This window comes from Chenopodium quinoa, unplaced genomic scaffold, assembly GCF_001683475.1.
Source record: "Chenopodium quinoa cultivar QQ74 unplaced genomic scaffold, ASM168347v1, whole genome shotgun sequence".
In the NCBI taxonomy this organism is placed as follows: Eukaryota; Viridiplantae; Streptophyta; class Magnoliopsida; order Caryophyllales; family Amaranthaceae; genus Chenopodium; species Chenopodium quinoa.
Genome location: NW_018745323.1, coordinates 2,967,271 through 2,984,765, shown reverse-complemented (window position 1 = coordinate 2,984,765; position 17,495 = coordinate 2,967,271). Strand labels below are relative to the sequence as shown.

The 17,495-nt window shown below is 39.7% G+C and overlaps 3 protein-coding genes across 3 annotated transcripts; 2 read left to right on the top strand and 1 right to left on the bottom strand.

The window, feature by feature from the left end:
- Positions 1–245: 245 nt before the first annotated feature.
- LOC110712592 (ribose-phosphate pyrophosphokinase 3, mitochondrial) lies at positions 246–4,892 on the bottom strand. The gene is made up of 7 exons (XM_021891062.1): positions 4,377–4,892; positions 2,786–3,101; positions 2,590–2,685; positions 2,379–2,447; positions 1,582–1,710; positions 1,120–1,219; positions 246–697 (listed from the first exon to the last, which is right to left on the bottom strand). The coding sequence occupies exons 1-7, from the start codon at positions 4,760–4,762 to the stop codon at positions 564–566; spliced, it is 1,230 nt and encodes a 409-aa protein (XP_021746754.1). The 5' UTR covers positions 4,763–4,892; the 3' UTR covers positions 246–563.
- A 2,329-nt stretch (positions 4,893–7,221) lies between these two features.
- Positions 7,222–7,887, top strand: LOC110712593. The gene has a single exon (XM_021891063.1). The coding sequence runs from the start codon at positions 7,222–7,224 to the stop codon at positions 7,885–7,887; it is 666 nt and encodes a 221-aa protein (XP_021746755.1).
- A 1,228-nt stretch (positions 7,888–9,115) lies between these two features.
- LOC110712521 lies at positions 9,116–10,695 on the top strand. Its single transcript, XM_021890986.1, has 3 exons — positions 9,116–9,796; positions 9,931–10,137; positions 10,225–10,695. Exons 1-3 carry the CDS (start codon positions 9,116–9,118, stop codon positions 10,693–10,695), a joined length of 1,359 nt encoding a protein of 452 aa, XP_021746678.1.
- The last annotated feature ends 6,800 nt before the right edge of the window (positions 10,696–17,495 follow it).

Here is a 17,495-nt window from a genome sequence, read left to right as displayed (position 1 = left end):
CCCCATTGCAGTGCAGAGCTGATCCTAAGTTTATTTACCGTGTGGTTATGTTTGAATTGCATGTTACAGGATTTTATTTTATTTTTTAATTCCAGGAACTTACGGAGTACTTTGGGAGTAACTTTGAATAATTAGATTTTTTTTTTCTGTTTTTAAAATTTATTGGGGGGTGTTATTTGCAAAAATTAAACATAACTTCTGAAGTAGGAGCCCTTCTCGCAGTCAGAAGACTCAGAATCCAGATAAGAATTTCAATGATATGAAAAGAATTAAACATAACTTCTGAAGTAGGAGCCCTTCTTGCAGTCAGAAGAGGACTCAGAATCCAGATAAGAATTTCAATGATATGAAAAGAATTTGATGTCTACTATCTCCTACGATTGTTGCTGTTTAAGCAACTACTGAAATTCTGCCAACAATTTACAATCTCCGACTCTTTATGAAACCAAAATTTCTGTATCCTTCACAATATGCAACAAACAAAACTGACGACAAAAGATTATACTGGGCAAGTAACTAAAACTCGTTTTGTGCACTACTTTTTGCTAACTGTCGCAATTGTATTAAATCTGAAGAGCTGCAGCTATTGATCCAGCAAGGCTAATGACTTCAAAAGGAGGCCTGTTCTTCACCTCCTTCACTGTCAGAGGGCAAGAGTCAGTGATCCAGAAGTATGACATTTCCTCCTCAGGGCAACCTGTGACAGTAAAATAGTGAATCCACAGCTGAACACCAAAAACTTGAAATAGTAAATTGAGTTTAAAGTGTGAAAGGAATTAACCCGTACAACAAGTACATTCTTCACCCTACAAAAATCCGCCACATTTGATTAAGTCCTTTAATAATAAAATTTCACATCTACAACCATAGAAAGTGTTTTTCCAATCTAGTTTTTCCTTAGAACTATTGCTCATTGGTAATATGACAAAGTCTGAAGTTTATTTACTATGTCTAGAAAGTGTTTCTCTTTAGTGATGGCCTAAATTAGCTACGTGGCGGAATATTTGGGATGAGGGTAGCATGTTATATACCAATATGAATGACACTGTGTGCGATTATAAAATCTTGCTATCTTGCTAGAAAGATTTAAATCAGTAGGTCACAGTTGAAAAAGTGTACCTGTTGTATCAGGTTTAAAGCGTTCCCATGATTTATTTGGAAATATTCCATGTGTGACGTACGCACTGATCTTTGCAGCTCCATGAGCAGCCAATACTTTCTGAGGGATGTTACAATTAAATAAAGAAAACAGGGCAAAACGAATGAGTGCCTCATGTGTAGTCAAAAACGAAAAAAAATAAAAATAAAAAATAAAATATTGAAGTCATAGGACATCATTACTCTATTCATTTACTTTGGAAAAAATAAAACAAAAAACAAAACAAAAAGTACAGTAATACATTTGTTTTTCAGAGAATTAAACACCAGCAGTGAGATAATAATCAAGTGTAGTTCCCAGAGATGGATTTTACAGCAATAAGGAACAAATGCAATTGAAAAGTGAGAGAAATTACAACACTGATAGGCTGTAGATGAAACCCAATGCATTTGAAAGCAACTAAAGTTCATAAGAGAATCTACCTGACATTCTATAAGGGTGCCACCAGATTGTACTAGGTCATCAACAATCACAACATGACGGCCTCTAGGATCACCCTCCTTCAGACGAACAATACGTTTATCACCTTCTCGAACTTTTGCACAAACTACCTGGACAACAGAGGTGTACTTAGTATCACTTAAGTTAAATCAGCAATACAAAATTCAACTGCATCAATGTAGTCTTTTGTTTAGCAGATACAGAAATAAAAAGCTGTGTGTGTCGCAGAGGTCATTCTGAACCGTTTTAGTTGTAGAGGGAGGAATGTTGTAGTTAGACCTTTCTACCCTCTCCCAGTAGAACATCCTTTACGAGTTAACACTCAATCTGTGGCAAGAAGCATGATATCCTCTCCTAATGAATCAAGCAACTCAGCTACACAACAGGCTTCATTAATTCTCTATGTCAAATTAAAGAAAAAAAACTATAGGTAAGTTGATGTTCCCTTTCACTCCCATGCTTTAGCTGCATTTTTTTACTACTTTTCAACTCAATCAGACATGTACATTGAGATTTAATTACATATCTTGCACTATTAAGATGTTTTTCCACTGGTGTCTGATATTGGTTGAGCTTCTACACATAGAAATGGGCAGAAAGACTTCAAGAAAATTGTGGAAGATAAGTATAATTATTGAAACATAAACTGCAGTAGATAAGAGTCGTGACTAAAAATACAACAATCATATACGAAGTATATGATTAAAAACATTAAAAGTAGAGATGAAGTACAAGTTTTGAGGGCTGTCTCTTACAGTTTTACAAATAACAACTTTACCGTGGGAAAGTGTTGCAGCTGCTTATGAAAGCGTTTCCATGCACCATCATCAGGAAAAGCAATTGATATCTGAAGAAAAAAAAAGGGATGACTCATCGTTAATACCAGGATCATGTCTGAGTGTCTCCTTAGCTCCCAAATTAGGTTTGGGGGCATAACTAGCTTGGATAATTTAAGACACATATAAAATTGGATCTACAGCAAACCATACATTGTCAGAATCAGGCAGTTGTTGCAATCTCTTTTTGAGCAAAGGTATTCCACTCTCAAAGCATGGCAATATTTTGTCACCAAAGTAAAATCTTTCCTAAGATTTAGAAAATAAATAAGAAAGGTCAGTCATACTATCAAAGATAAATGAGCATTAAGAGGTGAGGGCTTTAGAAGAGGGGCACTGCAATGCAAACCTGCAAGGCATGTATATCGAATGTCACCAAGCTAGTTGGGCCTCCCCTCGAAATTGGTATATTTGACAAAATCCTAGCAAGAGTGAAAGCAGTTGCAACGTCCCCTTCATCTTCCATCCGCTCAGAAGTGCCAGTAGGAAAAAAGGGAAGGACAAGGGTGAAGGAGGCAACAAAAAGCTTCGGCAGAGCATATATCACAGAGAGTTGCTCAAATATTACACCAGGGGAACTGAATGATGCCAAGAAAGCAACATGCTGTCCCCGTATACCTTGAGCATTAGATATGAACAGGTTGGGGAAGCCATCTTCAAATGTCCTAATTACATTGTAATACAGTGAGATAACCCTCTGAAAAATGCCAAACCAGCTTGACTTATATTAGCACAGAATGATGATATTTTAAGTCACTTAATATTAAGTCCAACTAACATACAAAATTAGGAAACCTAAGTCAGGGCACATCGAAGCCCACCATGTGCTCCCCTAACACCTTTTCCCCAAATGGCTGCTTCTGTTATGTCCAAAATGATGAGTGACTCTCCAGGTGAATCAACTATTCGAACTCAGCCCTAAACCTTAAATTTCTTTCTACAGAGCAATAAAGTCTGATCATAAAACATGCCTGTTAATAGTATTGATTTTCCTTTGGTTAAAATCAAAAATCAAGGTTGCAAACTCCAAACGATTACCATTTATATGCCATAAACAACAGGCAAAACAACCACACCAAAGTTTTAGGACTTGCTGAGGTCAGCTACATCACCATGGCATCTAAAATCCAATCCAAAAGCTTGTAAGAGTCCGAAAACTGAAATCTAACAAGTGTAGCAAATACTGCCACTCGTCTCCAATAGTAATCCCCATTTATATATCTGAGCAGCACATAATCATCTTCAGCCCAAAATTTTTTTGATTGAAAATGTTTCATGCCCGTGATGCTCTTTACTCGAATAAAGTTTCACATTATTTGTTCTAGAATATCCAGAAAAGTTACAGTTTCTTTTTACAGGTAGTAAAATCATATCAACTCTCAAAACACGACTAACATTGCTTGTTCTTGAGCAATGTACGCTTCTAAAATCTAATACTAGCAAATGTATATATAAGGCTAAGATGATCTATCCAGACAGGTACTCCATACTCATCCAAAGCCAATTAAAGAGAAATGTCGGGTTCACAACGGTTATTTCATCAAACTACTCAAAAAGACGCACTAATTATAGCAATTTGGTAGTTGATAACATATGCAATATAACAACAATTATATTAACAAGCATTCAAGGAAACATTAACCCAATAAAAGTTGGTCACTCTTCCAAGCTTAAGAAGCAAACAGTCCAAGAAAACTTTACATGGGTCCTACCTAATTTCTCATATTCACACACATGGTTAAAAATTACTCAGTAGCTATCAAAAACTGACCCGACCCGAAAACCGACATAAACGTAGAAATCATACATAATCTAGATATACCATTATACCCATTAATCCATTATAATCTATCACACTACAAGTAATCTTATAGCTTGCACCAAGATCAATTAATCATATAATTCGATAAAATGTGTCAAATAATTTCAAAAGAAACTACCTCCAAGAAATGCTTCGAAGTTGAATACAATCAGATTGTGCGGCAATTCTCTCAGCAAGAGCTTTAGTTTCAGGGCAATAAAAAAGGCAAATCTTCTTCGAAAATTTGACAGAATTCTCCTGATTTGACGTCATTTGAAATGTGGGGGAATTGGGGATGATTTCAATTGGGTTGAGTTTAGAAACGTGATAATCAACCATCGTCCAATGCCGACGATTTAGGGATTCGCATCGGAAAGTGGGTAATCTTCTGATGAATGTAATTGATGGGTTTAAGGAGATTGAAGAAGAGGAATTTAGGGTTTTAGAATGAGAAGAAGATGATGAAGAAGAAGAAATGGCGGGATTTTGGCAGGGAAGAAGATGGTGGTTGGGAATCGCTGCCATTTGGCGGGTTGGCTAAAGCAGATGAAACACAGGATGTTGGGTAATTTTCAGCTGATCTAGGCATATAGCTTGAGGGAGTTTGTACATGTTTCTTTTGAGGGGATTTAAGTATTTAACTACTACTCCGGTGTCTCAGGCTAACTACCTCCTTTACATAGTAGTGGTGTAAATTCGGGTGATTGGATTGGGTTTGAGCAAGGGTTTGTTCTTATTGACTGAACTGAACTTATTAGGGCTTGTTCACATTTACTTAATTTCAGTTCAATTTAGCTCTAATCAATTCAATTCAGTTTAGTTCAGCTCCAATCAGTTCAGTTTAATTCAGCTCTTAATTTCCCTCTCTCATAAAATATTCATTTCAGCTCAGCTTAGTTCAGTTTAGCACAGTTTAGTAAATGTGAATAGGCCCTTAGAGCTGAACTGAACTGAACTGAAATGAAATGAATATTTTATAAGAGTAGGAAATTAGGAGCTGAACTAAACTAAAAATAATCGTATGAGAACAGGCCCCAAATAGGGTCGATTTTTAGAGTTGAGTCATGCAAAATTATTATGTTTATATGAATTCAAATCTAAATCGGATATTTTCGAGTTAATTTCGAATCAGGTGTGGTTTTGACACCTCTACCTTTAGGGGTGGATAGTAAGTTCTGTGTGGCTTGACTCGACTCACTAGTGCTTGTTATAATGTAAGCTTTATAATATCTACTTGTGAAAGTTTTGAGCTAAATGAGCCATTCGCGAACTGATAGTATATTTACGTATATTAAAAAAAAAGGTTCCTAAAAAGTCTCATCAAATGTGAATCATGCTTTTAATCATCTTAGCTAGAACCATGTACATATAATATGAAGTACATTTTACTATTTTAGAATGTACATGTATGGGAAGATATGTAAAATGGGTCGACATCTTTTACAAATATGGATCTGAACCCAGTAGAGCTGATAAATAGGCAGATATGTTTGATAAAGCAGACATATCGGCCTGTCGGTATTCGGCACGTGGCAACAACAGCTTGACACTTGGCAAGAAAGGCTTTGCATGCTTTGTAGCCACCTGTCTTGGTATTTATTATAAATAGTAGGTTAGGAGTCATTAATGAGGGCAATTAATTACACACTCTCTCTCTCTCTCTCTATCTCTTTCTTTCTCTAATTTCTCTTCTTCATCACAAACTGACTTTGTCATCGGAGTGGTTATCCCTGGAATACCCCAGGGTTAGCTAATCCTTTCTCTTTGTGTAGGTTCTCTTCTGGCCGATAGGAGCTTAACGGGTTGCATACTCGGGCTTTGGACTTTTGGATCGGGTTGTCGGATCCTTGCAGGAACAATTGGCGCTAGAAGGAGGGGAGCATCATAATTGCTTCTATCGCCTAAGAACCTCACATCCTAGAAAAAAAAATGCCTGAAAACCAGAGATTGAGATTGAAGATGAAACCCATACTTTAGAAGGTAACCATTTCCATATGCCGTTAACCCTAGAAGGTCAAGGAGAAGGGGATCAGGATCCAATGGCTGAGTTCACGCCAGGAGAACTCGAAACAGCAGCAAGGGTAATGAGTGCCATGAGTAGGAAAAGGAAGGAAGCTAGGGCAACCCAAGATGGGGAAGGGGTGCCGATTACTGGTCATGGTAACCAATCAAACCGGGCTAGTAGTTCACAGAGGTGTCGGCATGACAGGTCACCGATAAGGTTACAGCTGACTCAATGGGAGTCAGAAGTTCAGTCTACAGGTCCCGTTGTGAGCACAGAAAATCAGCAGCAAGGGGCAGTGCGAACGATAGTCCAGTTGAGGGCATCGCCATTTACACAAGGGATCTTAGACCAGCCTATGGAAAAGATAAAGATGCCAACATGTCGATATGATGGAAGAGGGGATCCAGGCCGATATATAACCTCTTATGAAGGGCACATGATCTTGTATACAAATTCGGACGCTATATGGTGTAAAGTTTTTCCGACTACTTTGACTGGGGCAGCGGCAGATTGGTTTAACAACCTAGGAAGTGGAACTATAGACAACTTTAAGAAACTAACAGAGAAGTTTGTTGGACAATATATCAGCAACAGTGTGAGACAAAGGACTTCGGGGGAATTGATGGCAGTAGAGCAACGACCGGATGAATCTCTGAGAGACTATATCAGACGGTTTAATAATGAGGCGAACACAATCCCAAAATTGCAACAAGAAATAGCTGTAATGGCTCTCATGAATGGCTTGAATGATTCTGAGTTCAAGCGTTATCTCACAAGAAAGAATTTTCCTACGTTGGCAGCCGCCTTTAACAAGGCACATGATTACATAAAAAGTGAAGAGTTGATGAAGACAAGCAGCAAAAGTATACCGGCTGGAAGGTATCAGGCTGAGGGAGTGGCCTCCTGAAGTGTGAGATCGAGAGTTCTAGCCCCGGGAAGGGGTGGAAATCGGCAGGAGGCAAGGGCAGCAAAACCGCCAATGCGATACAGTTCGTATACCCCCCTTAATACACCAAGGGCGACAATTTACTCGGTGCATCATAATAGGGAAGGATGGGTGAGGCCGATTCCAATGAAAGTGAAACCGAGGGATGCCAAGAAATACTGCATGTTTAATAGAGATGTGGGTCACTATACAGAGGAATGTACGCAATTGAAAGATAATATAGAAGAGCTGATAAGAAAGGGTCACTTAGCTCAGTACCGGCTGAATGCGTGTGGGAGCCAGCCACCACCCCGACAAATTGAAAGGCAGCAACTTGAAGTAAGGCCGAAAAGGCCACAGGGTAGTGTGATCCGACAGGGAGGTGGAGGAATGCCGTCGTTATCAACGAGAAGAGGAGTTGATGTGATAGCCGGAGGGCAGGTACATGGAGGAACGATCAGAGGAGCAAAGGAGCACTTATCAGAGCACCGCAATATAATTAATGCCCTGGATACTGATAGCCGCCCCAGGCCAAATTCGATCCCAGATGTAATATTCACTGAAGAGGATACAAGGGGAGTAGTCTTTCCGCATGATGACCCGCTGGTGCTGATAACTAAGATTAATGGAGCTGACATAAAAAGAGTTCTAGTGGATGGAGGAAGTTCAGCAAATGTTCTTTTTATGAAGGCCTTTAATGAGATGATGATAGGAAGGTAATACATGACGCAGGTATCATACCCAGTTATCGGATTTAATGGGTCTTCAGTGCGGCCAGAGGGGAGCATAGTCTTGCCGGTACGATTGGGTGATGGGCCAACAACGAGAGATGTGATGGCAGAGTTTTTAGTAGTCAATGTTCCATCGGCTTATAATGCGATTATTGGAAGGCCGATAATTCATGATATCCAAGTTGTTGTGTCAACATATCATTTGACGATAGCTTATGTGTCGAATTTGGGAGCTGTAGAAAAGGTTCATGGGGGGCAAGTTATGGCAAAGTCTTGTTATTTAACAGCTTTAAAGAATCCGGTCGGAGATGGTTCAGTGTCAAGGAACTGGAGCCCACAGTACGTGACTTGTCCATGGGTAACTTTGATACAAGGCCAGAAACAGCTCCGAGGCCGTTACCAGGAGGGGAAACGGTGCAGGTTGAGTTGCAGCCAGGTGACTCCAGCAGAACGGTTAGGGTTGGAGCGGATATGGATGTTGACATGAGGTGTAATTTGATAAGTCTGTTGCGCGAAAATGCGGATGTCTTTGCTTTCTCAGCGAGTGAGATGTCAGGAATTCACCCGGGGGTGATGGAGCATAAGCTGAATGTTAACAGGGGGTTTAGGCCGGTAAGACAGAAAAAGCGGAACTTCTCTACTGAGAAGATAGTAGCTATACAAGCCGAAGTTAATAAGCTCTTAGCGGCGGGTTTTATTGAGCCGTGCACGTATCCAGAGTGGTTGGCAAATGTTGTTTTGGTAAGGAAGCCGACAGGAAAATGGCGAATGTGCGTCAACTTTACCGATTTAAACAGGGCTTGTCCCAAGGATTGTTATCCATTGCCCCGGATAGACAGACTGGTGGATTCTACTTCTGGTCACGAGATGCTCAGCTTCTTAGATGCGTTTTCAGAGTATCATCAGGTCAGCCTTCATAAAGCTGACAGACCGAAAACGGCCTTCATAACAGATGCTGGGGTATATTGTTATAAAGCAATGCCATTTGGGTTAAAGAATGCTGGGGCAACATATCAGAAGTTGGTTGACAAGATTTTTGAGAAGCAAAAGGGCCGGAATGTGGAGGTGTATGTCGATGACACAATTGTTAAAAGTAAGAAAAAGAAGGATCACATAGCAGATTTGAGGGAGACATTTGAAACTTTACGAAAATATCAGATGAAGTTGAATCCCGAGAAGTGTGTATTCAGAGTCAATCGGGGAAGTTTTTAGGCTTTATGGTTAGCGAACGGGGAATAGATGCAAATCCTAATAAGGTGAACGCGGTGCTTGAGATGAAACAACCAAAGACAATCCGAGATATACAAAGGTTGAATGGCCGAATGGCAGGGCTAACTCGTTTTATCAGCAAATCAGCTGATAAGGCACTTCCCTTTTTTGTGGTTTTACGGAAGAACAAGACGTTTGAATGTGGAAAAGAACAGCGGGACGCGCTAGAGGTGGTAAGAAATCATTTAAGATCTCTCCCAATAGTTGCAAGGCCGGAAAGGGGGGAACAACTGAAATTATACATCTCTACGTCTCCAAAGACAATAGCTGCAGTGTTAGTAGTGGAGAGGAAGAAGCATCAAATGTCGATATACTTTGTTAGTCATGTACTGAATGCGGCAGAGCGCAGATATCCAATAATTGAGAAAATGGCATTAGCAGTGGTGATTGCGGCAAGGAAGTTAAGGCCATACTTTGATGCACATCCGATAGATGTTCTAAAAAATTATCCATTGGAAAAATCGTTGCACAAAATGGATACGTCAGGAAGATTGCTGAAATGGGCTGTGGAATTATCGGAGTATGAGATACATTATAAGACCAGGGTATCAATAAAGGCACAGACCTTATCTGACTTCATAGTAGAGGCTTCATATACAGATGAAGAAGAGGATATAGGCACTTGGCAGGTTTCAATAGTTTGTAATTTAATGACCAAAGTTTAATAAAGTTTTTGGTGTTTTATCTTCTTTTTATATACAGAGCAATCAAGTACATATTTAGTTTATGACATGTTTATTGTTGCCAACATATAATGTCACAGGTCTCTGTAGATGGATCCGCAACATCAATAGGATCAGGGGCTGGCATAGTCATAACGTCTCCAGATGGACAGGTCTTTGAGTATGCAGTAAAATTTAAATTCAAGGCAACAAACAATGAAGCTGAGTATGAAGCAGCGGTGGCAGGAATTCAGTTATCTATTGCAGTCGAGGCAAAGCGTTTAGTGCTTACAACTGATTCCCAACTCGTGTGAAGTCAATACAATGGGGAGTATGAGACACGAGAGTCAGCAATGGTTAAATAACTGGAAAAGATAAATCAATTGACGGCACAGCTGCAGTATTTTGAAATAAAGCTTGTGCCGAGAGCCCAAAATGCGCAAGCAGATGCTTTAGCAAGGTTGGCAAGTTCGAGTTTTAATAACTTAGAAAGAACTGTGATGGTTGAAATTTTGGGTGAGAAGAGTATAGATGAAGCACCAGAACAAGTGCTTTGTGTTGATAGAGCCACCCAATGGTATGATAACATACTAGCATATCTCGTCCATGGGGTGCTACCGGCAGATAAGGGAGAATCACGAAAGTTACGAAAGGATAGTGTATGGTTCATTATGCATCAAGGACAATTGTATAAAAAAAGCTTTTCATTACCATTGATGAGGTGCATAAGTGACCTTGAGTCGAAAAGGTTGATTGAAGAAATACACGAGGGTACATGTGGCAATCACCTCGGACCGAGAGTTCTATCAAGAGAAGCAATGAGGAGAGGCTACTACTGGCCGACCATGAATGAAGATGTGGTTTGATATGTGAAAGCGTGTGAAAAATGCCAAAAGTTCACGCCAGCTATCAACCTACCTCCAAATGATTTAACACCGATATTAAATCCAGTTCCTTTCGCGCAATGGGGAATGGATATAGTAGGGCCGTTTCCATCAGCAACAGGCGGCGGGAAATTTTTATTGGTGGTTGTTGATTATTTCACAAAATGGATTGAAGCTGAGCCGGTAGCAAAGATAACAGCAACAGAGGTAAAAAAATACAATTGGAAAAACATTTTCACGAAGTTTGGATTGCCGATGGCCATGGTTTTCGACCATGGATCTCAGTTTGATTGTAAGCCGGTAAAAGAGCTCTTATCAATGTACAAGGTTAAGTTTGCATATGCAGCAGTGTGTTATCCGCAATCGAATGGACAGGCGGAAGCAGCTAATAAACAAATAATAACGGCAATTAAAAAGAAGATAGAAGATGCAAAGGGGTTATGGGCTGACTTGGTGCCAGAAATATTGTGGGCTAATAGAACAACGGCCAAAGAAGCAACAGGTGAATCACCTTTCACATTGGTTTTTGAAACAGAAGCAGTAGTGTCGGCAGAGGTAGGGTTGCCAACATTTAAAATTCAACACTATTGTGAATAGCAGAACGATCTTTTATTACGGCAACAATTAGATTTCCTACCAGAAGTGCGTGAAAAAGCAGCAATTAGATCAGTTGCCTATAAGAACATAATGACAAGGGCTTACAACAAGCAGGTCAATCATCGTCCTCTTGCTATAGGAGATCTTGTACTACGAAGAACAGCTGCAACAGGGAAAGGGAATGAGGACGGAAAGTTGACGGCAAATTGGGAAGGACCTTATCGTATTAGAGATATGGTAATGCAGGGTTCATATTTCCTAGAAACAATGGATGGAAAGCCATTAAAGAATGTTTGGAACACAACTGTATTAAAGAAATATTTTGCATAATACGTTGTAATTAGAAAGATAAGCAATGTTAAGTATTCTGAAAAATATCAACAATAAATACAAGCAGTTTCGAAGAAAAATTTTCATGATATAGGCATCCTCTACTTAACATAATATCGTTATGTAGGATGGATATCTGAAAACCACTTCCGTGAAGACAATGAGCTTATAGCCTGATCAGTTATAAACATTGATTCGCGAGTGATAGGATCGTAAAATATAATATTTATATATATTGAACTCTTGATGTTATATTGATTTTTGTTATAATTTAAGTGTATATTATGCAATTTTCCTTTCAAGACATGAGTTACTACTATTTATTTAATTGTCTACGGGAAGGAGAATTTCGGCACCAAATGGATTACTTTATATTTCCGGGCTAAGTCACACGTATTAATCTTATTTTTTTTATAAAGTGTTCATTTGGTTTTATGGGATTGTATTTACAAAAGAAAACCCCTGAAAATAGCAGCAGCCTTCACAATACGCATCCAACCATACATCCTATGCTGGCAACCGAAAATCAAGGACCCTCAAATCACCTTGAGCGAAATTTCTGGGATTGAAATGTCAAGCAAGAGATAAAGATGAAATTGGATAAAAAATTGGAGCGAGAAATTCGGATTAGCTGGAGATGAGCTACACCGAAACAGAAGGGAGGCCGAATTGCATGCGATAAGAGAGGACATTCTGGGCAACAAAAAAAGAGGAGAACGACCTCAGAGCAGTTTAGCAGCGGTGAAGCGAAGCAGCCGGAGTCGAGGTGACTTAGCTGTGTTCTGTAATTCTTCTTTGCTACGGGAATTGCTGGGCAGCGGAATTCAGAACAGAACCAGAAGGAAGCTGAAGCGTTTTTGAGCTCCAATTGCTACGAAATCAGCAAACTTGGTTGGGGTTGTGTTCTGGGCTCGCGAAGCTACTGCAAAGTAGCGTAGCAGAGGAGGTGAAGTAGCTGAACAGAGAGGAAGAACAGCGAAGGAGAGCAGCCTGCTTTGGGTGTTGTTCGCAACTACTTCCCATTCTCAGTTGTAGGAATTTGGTACTTTTAATTTACACTCTTAGTTTATAGATTTGCATGTAGTAATTTGGCAATTTATGATTTGTTGCAAATAAGTAATAGGATCTGCCAATTAATTTTGCTTTCGTTTTTTTTATTCTTTTTGTTAAATTAGGTGGTTTAGAGCAATTTCAATTAGACTTTTGTTGAATGTTTTATTTTTTTTCTACCGATTTTCATTTCGATTATGTATGTCTGATCTAGCAGTATGATTTATAAATCTTTCTTTGTTTTTATTTCAATTTTTAGTATGTTAGGCTAAATTTAATACGGGAAGGGAGATATACGATGCATTGGATTATTGTACAGTGAGAATAAGTATGTTGTGATTTGAGAATATTATGTTTATTTCTTGATTGGATTGATGATCTGTTTTTATTGATATGAGTTAGTCAAGTTATATTTTAGACCGGCCATCTTTAGTATAGTTTGCTAATTTAATTGCTAGAGTAGTAACTTGTGATACGTTATTATCCGGGTTAGTACTCCTTAGTTGCAATTAGGGGTTAATGGGTGACTAAAACTTGTTTTAATGCCTAAGATTATCAACCCTTTAAGTTGCACAAATCCGAGCTTGTGTGATTTGTGGCTTAAGTTAGCTACTTCCTAGTTATTAATGCTACTAATTAATCGAGTCTAGAGAGCTTGTTATAGATTGTTAGTTAGTTAGTTAGACAATACTCCAAGAGCTTGTTTGGTTTATTTGTAATTAAGGGAAGTGTTGAATGTTTGTTTGCGTTCATCGGCTAACATTGAGATAAGAACATAATTTTTATAATTCGATGATCAATAAATACTCCAATGCTATAATATGTCTCCCGATCCCTGTTTTATTATTATTGATTTTTATCGTATTTCAATTTTAGTAGTCTATCTTTCGTACTTTATTTGTCCCATAGTTCATAGTAGTTTATTTATTAGATCGTAGTACTATTTCTTCAAAACAGGGGTTTCTAACTTACACAAGTTATAATTTAATAAACCAATTCTCTGTGGGATCGACCCTAGCTTACCCTACTACATTTTAGGAGGTTGGAGTTAGGTTTATTTTTGGTAGACACGCGACAGTCGTACCAGCGAGGTTGTTGGTTCAATGTGTAATACCGGTTAAATCGGTTCAGGTATATGCTGAATTGAAGCATAACTTTGAATACGATCGCCGAGAGGATACTTCACTGGCTACAACATAGCGCAGTAAGTGATCAAGGCTATGCAATGAACCAGCAAAAAGTGTATATAGTTATTTCTTAACCATATACACTGTGGGGGGTAGAATGGATATAGCATCTACGCATAAGTTTGTGCTTGAATTATTTTTAACGTATAAGTTTATGTATTTTGCTATGGTAAAGTTGCTGATAGTAATAAAATCAGTAATAAAATCTGGTAGTCATAAGGCGGTGAAGCAAATGTAAAAAGAAAGCTGATAGCTGATAAAAACTTTTAAAGACGATAAGGCATATATAAAAGTACATGATAATTTTTATAGACGATAACGCAAATATAAAAGTACATGACATATTAGGAAGGTCAATTAAGAAAAAGTTTTAAAATAGATGTGACATGTTCAGGTTGATATGGAATGGTCAAAGTAGTTAGACGCAATAGTCGACAGGCATCACCACAAAAAAGGGCATATGCCGATATAGCAGCATTACAGATACAGAGTCAAACAAAAATAAATAAATACAGGATTTAAGTCAAAGCTGATAAGGCCCGAAAACACAAGACCCGCAAGAAGATGCCGGTGATGACTGCCCGCCCCTTTAAGCTTGTGTACCTCCGGAAGCTGGAGAATCCAGGATGCTGGGATCTGAAACACCCTCATCATCTGCTGGAGCAAGGTTGAAAAGGTCTTCGTCCGAAAACTCTTGCTCCTCAAAACCAGATGGAATCTTGAAAGCTTCTTCGTTAAAGGCCTTTTCAACGGCAGTCCAATCCTCTTTCTTCCAGCCGACAGCATGGGCGATACATCTTTGGGCAGCAGTCCACCCCCCTTCAAGACGATTCTGAAGCCGTGTGCAAAACTCCTGAGATGTCAAGAAGCGTCTAACTGCCCTTTGCCGGACTCTAGGCTTATCTACCTCCAATTTTTTGACTTTTTCTTCAAGATCATGAATGGAAGCCTTGGCAGCCTCGAGATCCTTCTCAAGAGTAGGAACGCGGCTGATAACTTTGTTCTTCTCAGTAATTTGGGTCTTTAGTTGCTGAAATTCCAACTGAAGATCCCCAACCTTAGAAGCTCTATCCCTGAGAGATGACATCTCAAGATCATCTCTTTCTTTTGCCTCCTTTAAGTTCTGCAGAGCCTTATCCGCGTTATCCAGGGCTGTTTGAAGTGCGTTTTGGCTAGCAGAGGCTTGATGGTGCTATTCTTGGTAATAACGGTACATTTCAACAAGCTCAGTGCCAGACATAACAGCCTGTGTAGTAATAAAGGCAAAAAGTTAGTAAAAAAAATATATAATAATATAAAAAATATCAAAATATAATAAAGGCTACAATGTTAAAGGGCGAGAACCTTCATCATGTTATGCATGTGCATAGCAGCCAAAGGGCCGATGACACCAGCAGGCCTATCCATTGGGAGGGTCAAGTTACTTAAAAGACGATAACCAAGAGTTCCACCAAGCATAGGGTCATCGGTCATCATTGACTCATTCCGACATGCGTCTATGGCAGGTTTCCATTTGTCCCCAGAATGGCTGAGAGGGACAGAGAATCCGTTGAGGTCAACCTCCGGTATCCTCTCATTAGGGCGCTCGATCCACTGATTGGATTGATAGATAAGACCAGGAGCGCTTATGTCGGAACCACCAGCAGTAGTGGTAATAGTATGAGCAGTTGTTTGGTCCGGTATGTTAGGTTGAGCTGGGGTAGGAGATTCAATGTTGGTAAGATCCTCAATATCAATTCCATCAACCACCTTTTTGACGATTGGTTCAGAACTCTGAACAACCGTTTTCACCTGAACCATTGGAGAAGGAGGTTTATCCTTGTTCTCGGCCTGACTCTTCTTGCTGCGATCTTCAGGTTGCCGAGTAACGCCAAACCTGGGAAAACCACCCCGCCGATTGGCAAAAGAGGTTAGCTTCCTTTTCTTGGCATTTTCGTCAGCCATGTTCTCAGCTTTTCTTTTGGCACTGACAATCGGAGCGCGGCTACAGTGAGTAGCAAGAGTGTCGTACAAAGGCTTAGTAGCTTTAGGACAGCGTTTGATTACCCTCTTGCCGTCAACAGAGAGCCCTAGCAATTTATTATCTAACTTGTCAACACCTGCAGGGACAATTTACGTAACATCAGAATTTCATTATGAATATGTATAAAAAAAAAAAGAGGCTTAACAAGCAAACAACGCAGTGGAAAAAGCTAATTACTGATAAGTAAGTTAATACCATAGCGGTTGGTCCAGCAAAGACCAACGTGAGATAAAGAGGCGTTGCCGAGAATATATCCTGCATTCGGCACCCACACCTTAGGTGTAATGCGAACCCGACCGTCTCCATTATCAGATTCGATAATGTCAAAATGGTTGACGGCCCTACGCTTGTGTTTGCCAAGATTTCTCTCGGGAATAGATTCAAACCTTGGATGGGGCCAAAAGAATGTCCTCCTGAGTGGGAAATCATCAGGAACCGACATAAAAAAGAACTTGTCTTGCCACCCTTTGCAGCTTGATAATTTAGGGTGAACGGTGTATTTGTGAGGTTGGGTATATAAAGACCACCAGCCATCTGATTGGCCATCTCTCTTTAAAGTTAACAGCAGCCTGAATGCATTAAGGGTTAGCGGATAATTTCTATGAAGCAGAACCCAAATAAGGGCAATAACGGCACGGATGGTGGGAGGGATTAGCTGTACAAGGCAAACGTTCCACGCCTTTAGAATTTTGGCCACAAAAGGATGAAGAGGGAACCGAAGGCCGAAATCAAAGTGCTTAAGGTAAATGGCAACATGGCCATCTGGTCAGTCAAGCACTGGAGATCCAGAAGGAGGAAGACAAAGGTCATACCCGTCTGGAAGTTTATAAAACTGCTTGGCGCGCTGGCAATAATCCTTTTCCAAAGCCGTCTGCCTAAACTCGTCTCTTATCTTAGCTTCTGCGACTTTGCCTTTAGCAGCTAAAACAATAGGCTGCCGAAATTCAGCCCCGTCGGTCTCAGAGTTATACCCTTCATCAAGATTCTCTTCTTGAATAATTTCAGCAGTCATATCGATTATGTCGTCCCTACTATCAGTATTAACACTACCTTCTCGGGTATCGTCATCACCCAGAACAGAGTTAACGGCTGATTCATGAACAGGAGATGGTTGATTTCTCTCAGCGTTTGGAGGGGTTTCCATATCATCAGATTTGGAAGAGCTCGCAACCTCACCTTGTTTAGCTTTCTTGCTTGACTTGACCTTTTCAGCAGCATCACGAGCAGCAACCTCAGGATGATAGCTGGTACGCTTAACTCTTGGCATAGTATTTATACCTATATGCCCCACGTTTGAGCCGTATTGATCAAATTGAGTATTAGCAAAACTCCTCAAATGATAACGAATACTGACCGGTTCAACCTCAAGGATTTCAGTATCTTCCGGTATGTTAGGGTTAACAGGACGATTTGCTTTTTCACACTCGGCTAATAATTTATGACGGTAAAAGGCCTTCTTTTGTTCTTCTACAGATAACGGTTGAAAGGGGTCGTCAATGTTGTTAGAAAGTGAAGAAGTGGCTTCTCCAGTTCGACCGAGGTATTTTCCTAAGGATTGTCTAATAAGTCGGCGCCTAGTAGTGTTAAGGGTAGGT